At 37.1% G+C, this 12,152-nt stretch overlaps 1 protein-coding gene across 1 annotated transcript; it reads left to right on the forward strand.

Moving 5' to 3' along the window:
• Positions 1-556: 556 nt before the first annotated feature.
• On the forward strand, positions 557-10,329 carry cd247 (CD247 molecule; the record flags this gene model as incomplete). Its single annotated transcript, XM_080834580.1, has 8 exons — positions 557-614; positions 7,027-7,127; positions 7,235-7,292; positions 7,374-7,438; positions 9,538-9,573; positions 9,765-9,818; positions 10,076-10,108; positions 10,252-10,329. The coding sequence occupies 8 exons, from the start codon at positions 557-559 to the stop codon at positions 10,327-10,329; spliced, it is 483 nt and encodes a 160-aa protein (XP_080690706.1).
• Positions 10,330-12,152: the final 1,823 nt, after the last annotated feature.

Raw genomic sequence — 12,152 nt, forward strand, 5'->3', positions numbered from 1 at the left:
TGCAAGGGATCTTTTAGTTTATGTACTATTGACAGCCATCTCAGAGAACACAACATATGTATCTGTATTGTATACAAACGTATCTGTATAGCACTTACTCCAATGATTTACTGTACAAATCCTTCCAGAGTTTCATATTATGTAACAGCCAGATTATTGTTTTGAATTAGCCTTCATTGTTTTTTTTTAACCTTTACCGATGACACAATCAGTGCTACCTTAAGCACTTTCAGGATGGTGATCAAATGTTTACTTGTGTGTCTGTGCTTATGGATGTGTGTCTGTGTGGATGACATGTGCAGCTGGTTGAAGCTGTCAGTTCTGGGAAATCTAAAGGGGTAATGGCCTGTAAGGCTTTGTAGGCGGGGCAAATGTGTCACAGGTGGAGTGTGGTTGACCTACTTCCTGTGCGACTATGAACAACAGCAGAAATCTTCTCGCAACTGTGTGACTCCCTCACTTTTGGAGACACTGTGTTCAGGCGTTCCTGCAAGGCCAGCAACGATCATTACCAGCTCTAGAAGGGAACAAATCGAGCTCAATTTAGAAAGCCGATATGGCCTGGCAAACGACTTGCGCAATTCTTCTGATGGTCTTGGTGATCCCTTCTGCAGGTGAGAATATTAAAATATCCTGAGTGTGTAATTAGTTGACCTCAACACCTTTCTGACAGTGACCTGACATGTATTTATTTATTTATTTACATCACGTGCAGTCTTTTTTTGCAGAGAAATAAGTAGACCACGATTTGTGTTTTGTGAAATCTTCAAATGTATTTTTCCTTTCACATTCGCTCTGGCAGAACGCAAATTAGGGGTATGCCGAGGCCTACATGTGTATTTGCTCTGCATTTGCCAGTTAAAAAAATGTAGAAGTTATAAGAAAAATAAGAAAGAAATGTACAAAAGTGCACAATGCAATTAATGTCAATATGAATTATGATCATCTCCAGTTTTAATAACCCCTTTACTGTAGTCAAATAGCAATAAACAGGTTTTAGTTATCATCATCTACGTAGTCATTTGATCTTTTCCTGTAGTTTAATAGCAATAAACAAGTATTAGTTATTATAATTCTCAGTCATTTGATCTCTTCTTGTAGTTTAATAACAATAAACAGGTATTAGTAATCATCATATCAGTCATTTGATCTTTATAGTTTAATAATAATATACAGGTATTAGTTATCATCATATCAGTCATTTGCAGTTATCATAAAGTGTCCAACTTAAAGTATCCACCCTGATTCCTCCTTTCCTGATTAAAATGTTAGATAGCATAATCAATATACTGAATATATATGGATTTATAAATACACAAAAACATGAGTGGCATTTAATTTCTCATGGATATTCTGGCTTAATTTAAAATGAAGGGAAAATAATCAATACTGTAAAACTGAAATGAGTATATAGTTTGTATTTGAGAAAGAGGATGGAAACTTCTCTCTTCATTTGTTCAATGTTGATGTTTCATGATCGTCATGGTATCCATGAGAAAATGTAATTACATAGTGCAACTACACTTGTCAGTGGAAACATTTGTCTGACACAGTTTATATAATCTGAGAAGTTCGAAGCGAGAGAAGGATGTTTTTATGTGCAATTTCAATTTAGAAGTGGAGTGTGTGTGGGTAGTGTGTCTGAAAGAGAGTACAAGGGATGACTAGCAGATCAGATTAGGCTTTCCTGGCATGAACACATGACATGAAGAGGATGTTTAGATTTCCGCTGAGCTGCAGTTCTAAAATGACTCCCATCCTAGGCCTGTCAGCAGTCCACCATTTTACAGTCATTGTTTTCTAAAACCTGAATAGTACATTTCTCATGGTGGGTGTGCTGGTTTGTAGGTGGACATAAGTAAAAAACAATATTAATGAGTATCAATATATCAGAATTAATCAACTGAAGTGTGTGCTGTTATCTGCCAGAATAATGTTTCAACAAACTGCTTTTCTGGCTGAAACTTTGAGAAAGTTTCTTTGCCTCCATTTGCACACCAAATTGTGTAAACATCAACAAAGATTTAGGCTTGAAATATAAAATATGGTAATACAATTTTATTACAATTATAATTATACTTTTGCGATAGTTGGTGACTTCAAATATTTCTACTTTCTCTATCAGTTATTAATTTCCATTTAGTTAATTTGGCAGTTGCATTTACTTGCATGCATCAAAGCCTAAAAAGTGTAACAATAAGCATAGCAATTTGTCATTTTATCTGTAGAGAATGTCATTTGACGTCACAGGCAAATGACTTTCAGTGGAAAACTATCTTTTTAACTTTATGGTGAAATATATTCAGACAAACCAATTGATGCAATCCAAACACCTTGAACTTCAGAAAATGTTACTCTCCTTTTCACCCTTTTTGATTCAGATGTTATGTTTTTGAGGCAAGAAATGTATTCTAGATATTTTTATTTAATTTTAATTTTGGCATGCAATCTGATAACGCTCACTAAAGTTACTTTTTACTAAAGTAATTTTCTTTTCTTAGCCATATGACATGTTTTTGATTTAAAAAAATATATATATTTGAAGGAGGGCCGTGCTACAGCTTATATGCTCCTAGTGAGACCTAGCAATAGTGATAACAGTAACTAGTGATATCTCCCTAGGTTAGCAATTCATCATATGTGCACCAACAGGCAGGGAATCAATAGGGAATACCTCATTTGACCCAAAACAGCATTTCATTTGACAAAGATGGAGGCAGCTGATCAACTTATGTCCCATCTTCCTGAGACTTATATAATAATAATAATAATAATTACATTTTCTGTAGCGCTTTTCTAAATACTCAAAGACACTTTATATAGTGAAGGTTCAGTCACATTTATGCGACATGGTTTAGTTTCCTGTGCTTCATATCTCTTCATCACCTCAGCATGCTTGTGGTTTGGCTGTTTGAATAGTGTAGTTTTTAGAACGGCACAGGTGGTTTTGCAAGTGAGACATCTGAAAGGTTGTCATTGCACTGACACACAGTTGACAAGCTTTTAGATCTCATTTCATCTGCATTCAAAGGGTTGACATAGTACTAGCATTAACACCGGACCAACCGCTCAGTTATGACATGTATAGTGGCTATTGCTACTGTTGACAATATCAAAACCTGGTGTGAATACATGTGTTAAAACGTCTCATATTCTCATATAAACCTGCCTGCCAGGGTGTGGTTCTTGTAAGTAAGTAAGTAAGTAAATAAGACTTTATTTATGTAGCACATTTCGTACAAGAGTTGCAATTTAAAGTGCTTTACATAAAATCAATAAAAGCAAGCAGCAGGGCATGGTCTGATGGAATGATGGAATGATGCTACAACAAGGCTGTCACTACATTGAGCTGAGAGGGAACTATACAAATGACAGTAAGTAAATAAGACTTTATTTATGTAGCACATTTCGTACAAGAGTTGCAATTTAAAGTGCTTTACATAAAATCAATAAAAGCAAGCAGCAGGAGCAATAAATAATGGTCAACATCGTATCAGAACCTGATGTTCAGATAGGCTTAAAATATTAAAATCATAATAAAAGTAATAAAACCCTTCTGCCTGGTATTTAGCTCAGTCATAACCATAGTGCTGCTTCATAGATTCCGCCCTACCCTGTTAAATATTTTCCCTAGCTATGTTTCCCCGCCCAAAGGCATGGTCTGATGGAATGATGCTACAACAAGGCTGTCACTGCATTGAGCTGAGAGGGAACTATACAAACCACAGTACATAGACACATGGATCACTGCATTGAGCTGAGAGGGAACTATACAAACCACAGTACATAGACACATGGATCACTGCATTGAGCTGAGAGGGAACTATACAAACCACAGTACATAGACACATGGATCACTGCATTGAGCTGAGAGGGAACTATACAAACCACAGTACATAGACACATGGATCACTGCATTGAGCTGAGAGGGAACTATACAAACCACAGTACATAGACACATGGATCACTGCAATGAGCTGAGAGGGAACTATACAAACCACAGTACATAGACACATGGATTGCACAGTGAATGCCACTTCTGTAACAGCAATGTCCAATGCAGCTCTGCAGGAGGAACACATCGGGTTACATTTAAATTCAGTAATTTAAAGAGAAAGCAATATTTGGGTCTTCTATCAAATATTGTGGTGGGGAGGGTGGTCATCTTACTTAAGCATTCACTATACTTCAATTGATATGGATCAAAATGGTTTACAACAGTTGAGTAAGGTGGCCTGGATTGAATCAGCATGTTGCTCTATGTTTGTAAATCCACACGCATATTAAATGATTTACAACTGTACTTTGTTATCCACAAACAAAAAAACTCCTTACTTGTAAGCTCTCATTTAGAACATGAATTGTACAATTTAATGTCTACTTGTTAATATGTAATTTTCAGTTGTAAAACATTTCACACTTTACGTGTGCCTCATTTGTAATTCTGCGTATGAAGTTTTGAATCTTTGTGGATCAACCAACACACGCATGGATATCAGCTTCCACTTTTTGAGACACCTCTTCGCCGGAATACATCCATGTACAGCGACTCTGACATCAGCCGTGGCTTGTAATGTAGATATGTGGGCACAACTTGGTAGTGAAGCATTATCACACAAGTGGCTTCAAGGCTTCCTGTATTCATTTCCTCCTTTCGGGCTTCTTCCCACCTCCACCCCTCCTGTGGAGGATAGTGATACTGGCTTCACATGCCCTGGCTCTCAGACATACCACCTCTTCTGGTGGGTTCATCCTTGGAGTTCCCATGCAGACGTGACACAACACAATTCTTATTGCCCACTTTGTGTTTCAGACATAGGGTGAATGTATATAATGTGATTTTGGAACATTGAAGCATGTACATCTTTTGTGGTACACCCCAAAAATAAAATTATGAACATTGAAAATAAGCATCATAGGCCATCTTTAAGGGTTTTGTAGTGGCAGCCTGAAGTCACAGGTTGAGTTTTTTTCTCAGTTTGACAGGAAATTGCTAAGAAGTTTTTTTTTAAGGAAGCAAGGCGACTCAGGCGCTAAAGAGGCGACTCTTTCTCTGCCACCTTGGGATTGGAAACGGTTGTAAAGGCACTTGAGCCTAGACCTTTTTAGTCTCTGGAATCTGTGGACTTGAAATTAAGCATAATTATTGTTATATGAAATGGCACAAAAGACTATGGTTAAGAGGACCATTAATATAAGCATTACTTTAACAATTCCTATGAAGAAAGGTCAATCAATATTCTTAAATGTTTTACAGTCATGTATCAATACACAACAATTCATAGTTACAGGTGATTAAACACTAATGAAAACATGTTTATGAATAATATATTTAATTTCTGCTTATAGATCCCCCTTAATCCTCCACACTGGTCCTTTAACCTCGTGACATTCGCAGCATCTGAAATTACACCTGTTTAAACTCCAAAGTGTGTTTCCACTAGGGCTGAAACAGTTCCCTGAAATCATGGTTTGGTATGTACCTCGGTTTGAGGGTCACACAGGGTTTTTGGCTCATCAGGGGAAAAACAATGCAAATGTTACATTTATTTCCATTTATTTGGACAACAAAGATTAGAAAATAAAAAAGTTAAACAAGCAGTTTACATAAAATTGAAAAGATTCTCCTCATAAATACAAACAATAGTAGCATAAAATGAACACTGTCTGTTTACATTGTATGGAATAGGAGCAACAGAAGCAGTTGAGGGGACTGAAGTAGGCCTACTTACTATTTCACCAGCATGGCAAGATAAAAGCTCATTTATTAAGATGAAAGCGGAAATAAAACATCCAGCGTACAAGTGGGTTTAAGTCAATCCTTTGCCATATTGGGTAGGGTAGGGAACAAAAGTGGAAGAATTAAGCAAAAGGGAGGACAATGCTGGTCAGCAGAAAGGGGTGTGTTTTAATGACATAACATTTTATTTTATTATTTAGTTGTTGGCAGGATGGATGTATTTCACATTTGTTGTACAGACAGTCAGTATTGTGTTAGCGCTATCTTCTCTTCTGCAATACGCAAACTGTAGTAGTGAGATAGCTGTGTGAATCGAAACCAACAGGCCTGTACTGAACAGTTTCATACAAATTCATGAACTGTTTCAGCCCAGGTTTACATGTGTTGATCTTAGGGTCTCCCAAGAAATCACCACACACAAGAATTACTTTAATCCTTAGTAAAAATAAAACAAATTTCAATCAGAGCACCTGTAGCGTTGTGATGTAAAGTTACATTACAGTTCTTCGTCACTTACCATGCTTATAACTGTAGTCAAATAATGTATCTCTAAACTGAAAACCCCAGTGAAATGCTCATGATAGCAGCTTTGATGTTGTTGTTGTTGTATCCTGCTGCTCAGATTCTATGGTTGGGCTGTGATGTTGGTTTGAGCTCTTGTGGGCTACAGTAGAGGAGATAGGAAGGGGGGATGGGGGAGGGTTGTGTGGCAGAAGGGGAAGGGAAACAACAAGTGTTGTACACAGCATGCATTTTTTAGATGAACATACTGTAAATACAAACATCATATGGTATACATGATTCATACAAATACAGCTTAGTGGGTATACACTGTGATTATAGTGTTTCTGTTACAGGGTGAGGAGAATACAAACAGAAAAACATGTCGGTGGTGGAAATAACATGTATAATAAAAAAAGACTGAGACATTTACATTTACATTTAGTCATTTAGCAGACTCCTTTGTCCAAAGCGACGAACAAGGGAGAGAACAATCAAGCTAAGAGCAATAAAACCTGGTGTACCAATAAATACTGCTTATTTTTTACAAAAAAAATTGAAAACGACATTGGAAGAAAAAGAAGTGCGGGCCTGTCACTGCTTAAGTGCAAGTTAAGCCAAGGTGCCAGTTAGGAAGGGAGGTGCTCTCTGAAGAGTTGGGTCTTCAAGAGCTTCTTGAAGGTAGAGAGGGACGCCCCTGCTCTGGTAGTGCTAGGCAGGTTGTCCATAATATATGGCGTACATTGCTGATTTGATGTGTCTTCCCTGGTCTATGGTCCCCACAGAGGCAGCGTTGGACCTGTATGACCCCAGGATCTGTTACGTCCTCGATGGCTTCCTCATGTTCTACGGCGTGGCAATTACAGCCCTCTTGATTCGAGAAAAGGTGAGTTTTATGGTACTCTGTGAAAAATGTCCCCATTCATATTGAGTCCCTTTTTAACTGTACCTCCTATCATCTGTGCTTTTATTGATCTATATTTATGCTCTTAGTGTTTCAGGCCAAAGACCCCCCAAGGACAAGATGACCAGACGTACCAGGTAAGTTATAGTTATAGTTCTAGTGCACACTACGATGGGAGGGTACAGTACTTGTAATCATGTATGTGTTTTGTGTGTTTGAAGGAACTAGTGAAAGGTGATAGTAGTAAATATGAAGAATTACCACGTAAAGATGTGGAGAGTGGGGCTAACCGAGTAAGTATTTATTACACTAATATAATCTATTTATATATTAACATCATCTGTTCCTGTTTCACAACTATCCATCATTACAGAGCCTGCAAATCAAAGCTTTTCTGTGATTAATCTGATCCATTCTGATTAAAAAAAGGAAACTGGTTGGCTTAAGGGAATTCAGAATACAGCTATTTACTGTGAACTTTGAACAAGATTTGATCAAAACAGAAATGTTTTAACTTTGTTATTTGAATAGCGTTCAGCAGAGTGATTGCAGACATAGAAATAGGTCAAAATACAGAATTACAACAAGCCCTAATAGACAAATAAATGAGTCTGCCCTCATATACAATCTCAATGTTGCTGGACTGTCACCTATTCCATCAGGACCTATTAGATCTCATGTTAGCTCACGCCAGTAACGATGATGACGATGAGCATGTGAGTTATTTATGATTGTCCAGAAACGTTGAAGTTTCTTTGAATTCTCTCACCAAACCTCAAAACAATTTCAAACTTTTTTGAGAAATCAGACTCACTGAAGGCATCAGCCATTGCTCTTTTAAAGAGCTGTGTAGTGAGTCAATCTTAATCCCAGATCCAGAAAGTGACTACATCCCCCATTTCCTGGACAGTTGGGACAATATGGAAAAAGCAGATTTACAAAAGGGGTGATTTGTAAATTCTTTTCACCCTGTGCTATTTTGAAATCTCTACAATGCATTATTGTTTAACCATATGAATGTTATTTCTTTTTTAAATTACCGGTATGTACACTTTTTAAAATGTGATGACTGTAGTAAACTCTCACAGTTGACTTTTTGGAGCATGTCCCATACTGAAGGGTGATCACAGTTGCAGAACATGTTCATTTGCAGATTAAAAGAATTATCTTTATTTACTTCCAAACATCAGACCTTCACTAAACGTGGACTAGAGCTTAGACAGGAACACAGCCCCACCAATGTTTGGGACTCAGAGACACCAAATATAGCAGTGCAACTTATATCATAATAATAATAATAATAATAATAATAATAATGATAATGTAACTACTTATAAACGGAGAGTGAGGTCATGACGGGAAATATCAAACTGAGTCTTTAGCGTATCGACCGAGCAATAATGAGGTTGATGCGCCAAAGCCGAAGAAATAGTAATTGTAAATAGAAAACATGTTTTGTTCAGCTCTCAAGTCTTCTCATGACACGATGTGTGACAGGTGTTGCGTAGCAATTACTTTCTAACTTCAAGTAACAATGATCAATAGAAAACGGACAACATGGCTCAGCTAAAAGGTCTTTTATTTACAGTAAAGTAACAACACAAGTGATTCAAACTATAGTTTCTTCAGCATCACTTTCAATAACAAATCTTTGCTTCTTCTGAATTTCCTCATGGCTGTTGATGTTTTCATTTCCGTCTGGATAGTAAAACTCAGACTTCGCTCATTTTGAAAATGTCGTCAATACAGGTCTGTATTGACTTGAGGAGGGCAATACGCGGCTGGCATGACTACAATTAGCCAATCAGAACGCTCGTACTGTTGTTGCTATATAATAATAATAAAAACAATTATTATTATTACTAGAAGTAGAAGTAGAAGTATTATTAATGTTATTATTAGTAGTAGTATTATGTTCTTATGTTATTATTACAGCATTTTGGCTGATTGATATTGAACAACAACAGATGGTTTTACAAATACAGGATGGATAGGCAACTTTAGTTTGAAGTGTTAACTATTAGACATCAATTAGTTAACTGATCCTTTTTAGCTGCTTTGTAAACACCAATATTACCTTCAGGGAATATATCTAGTTCTATTAGCAATAAAAAAATATCCTGTCATCGAACATTTTCAAAAAGCAGGAGGAAAATGTGACTTTGTGTAACTGATAAGTGTGACTGTGTGTAACTGATAAGTGTGTTGATGTGCCTTGTTTCCTTTAACTGATAAGTGAGACTGTGTGAATGTTTGTAACTGATAAGTGTGTCTGTAAGACTGTGTGTAAGTGATAAGTGAGACTGTGAGACTGTGAGGCTGTGTGTAAGTGATAAGTGGGACTGTGTGTAACTGATAAGTGTGCTGATGTACCTTGTTTCCTTGGTCCTAGGGACGCAAACCGCTCGCTGACGACAGCACCTACTCGGTAAAGATCTCATAAACAATGCTTGTGTTTTACAGCAGTACTCACATCTTTACATCTGACTTAACTATTTTTGCAATACCATATCCTATCGATATCCTTATTATATAATAATTTCAATCTTGATCATTTGCATTTTTCTAACTGTTTTTAAACTGGCTTTTTATAATTTATGTATAATTTATTTAAATCAGGGCTTGACAAACCGAACAGAGGACCCTTATGGGAAGATCCATACACAGAAAGAAGTAAGATGATTATTCTTATCTAACTGTACTGTAGTCAAGGTAAAACCAGTACAATCCCCCATATACAAGATTCTTCAGAGTTGAATCAGGCATCAAGATAAACTGTAGCTGTATTGTAAATATTGCATCTTTACTAATTTTACTATTTTTATAGAAGCGAAAGATATATATCGTAAGCATATAGTAAGCATAGCTCATATTGACCATGAATATATTTGCACCGACTGATATCTGCTTGTTGCACGGTCTTTCCACAGCGTCGTCGCCAGAGAGATGACCAGGTGTACCAGGTAAAAGCTCGTATTCTCTATTTCTAAATTAAAGTTTCCATCTGAGCATAGTCAGAAAACCTCAACTAGATGCAAGCCTAATGATGTGTTCTTTCCCCTGTGAATTTGCACTAACTCACAGCCTGTCTCTTCCCCTCCCCCAGGGCTTGAGCACCGGCACTAAAGACACGTATGACAGCCTGCACATGCAGCCACGCCACAAAACCCCCACACTAAGATGAGCGGCTCAACTCATATGAGATTCTGTGTTTCCCTTGATTCAATAACCAAACCAATGACTTACCCACTGGTGCTTCAGTTTGCCCTCTTTCTTAAATTCTAAAGTCTCTCCTCATACAGTTCATACTAGTGGCTAGTTCACATATGAAACTCTTGTTCTAGTTTGAAACAAAAACTAACAACAACAAAAACGAATAACAGTACTTTCTCAGTGCCGACATACCTGCAGAAAGGCATCCACAAAGAAGCGAACTAAGTCTAAATCCACATGTAATCCATTTCATTCTGTTTTGAGGGTTTCAAACAAGCATACATGCTACTTTGGGATTTGTCTGTGCCCTTGACATGGGTTATGTAGGACTCATATCTGACAGTTCCTGAGAAGCGACAAAGCTTTACTGATGTATTTAGAACTATGAAAACAATCTCACACATACGTATACAGTAAACTAGTTCAAAACAATGGACGATCACTTTGCTTGTTTAATGGCAACTCACAGTCATGTTTAAACATGCTTATTGCTTATTTGCTTAATGCTTACAGTTAGTTTGGTCAGTTAGTTTGGTCTGTTGGTTTGGTCAGTTAGTTTGGTCTGTTGGTTTGGTCAGTAAGTTTGTTCTGTTGGTTTGGTCAGTTGGTTTGGTCTGTTGGTTTGGTCGGTTAGTTTGGTCTGTTGGTTTGGTCGGTTAGTTTGGTCTGTTGGTTTGGTCAGTTAGTTTTGTCATTTGCAGTACAGATGTGGGTTAACTGCACTCAAATGTAGCTGACATAGCTGACAGAGTTCATCTTGAAATCAACTCACCAGCAGGCTTGTCATCTTATCTTTGAAATAATGAAGTATGCAGGTGAACATACTAATTTATTCCATAATGTCTGATGTTGTAAACCTCTACAGAGCCTGCTGCGCTTTACTGCCAGTGCTAAACCAATAGGGAGCCGTCCCAATCATTTTGTATGAGGCCATAATTGGAGCTGTAGATTCAGATGTTGTGTCAACAATTTGTTTTTGTAATACAACAGTTTAAAAATCTCACAGTGCAGGCCACACTATATGTTATTGTTATTGTTGATTCAATTGATGAGTATAATTTTCAGTCAATCTCTATTGTTCTTATGTCATGAATTATGCGCTCAAGACATTTTGTGTTTTTGAAAAGCATACTTGATTTCTGTGGATTAAATGACCTGGTGTTCAGTAGCCCATAGTGCAACGTCATCTCTAAATTAAATACTCCTCCCCTTTATGGGGCAAAAAGGGCCAAAACCTCCAAGCAATTTTTGGAACAAGACTGTACCTAAGTTTTATTTTCCTGCGTATGCCTAATACAAATGTTATTAATGTAAATGTTAATGTAAAGGCTTGACTATCTAGCTGGCACACACACTAAATGGAAAGGATGACCTGCTGAGAGGAAATAGCTGGCTACAGCTAGCATGGTTTAATTAACGGACAGATCCATGCAAGGTATAATTCAACATGAGATCTATTGTGTGCATTCACACCATTGGCAATCCAATAGCTTCACAGATGTAGTAGCTAGTACAATAAAAAGTGAAGAAGTTGAATCTAATATACTAGTATAATAGTAATCATTGAATATATCTAGTATCCACTGTGCACAGAGTAGGTATCATAGTCACAAAACAAAACAGGACACAAAATATATTTCATATTTAGGAAAGGGGATGAAAACCACCCATCCAACCTCTCTGGGCAGCCAACCACTGTCGTAAGTGTCACCATTCATTCACACTTCAGTGTTTTTCAGTCAGTACAGTAAAGGGATATTATGCAGGCTTTTATCTTTTTTGTGTGTTTTTTGT

Source organism: Sprattus sprattus, assembly GCF_963457725.1.
Source record: "Sprattus sprattus genome assembly, chromosome: 3".
Taxonomy (NCBI): domain Eukaryota; kingdom Metazoa; phylum Chordata; class Actinopteri; order Clupeiformes; family Clupeidae; genus Sprattus; species Sprattus sprattus.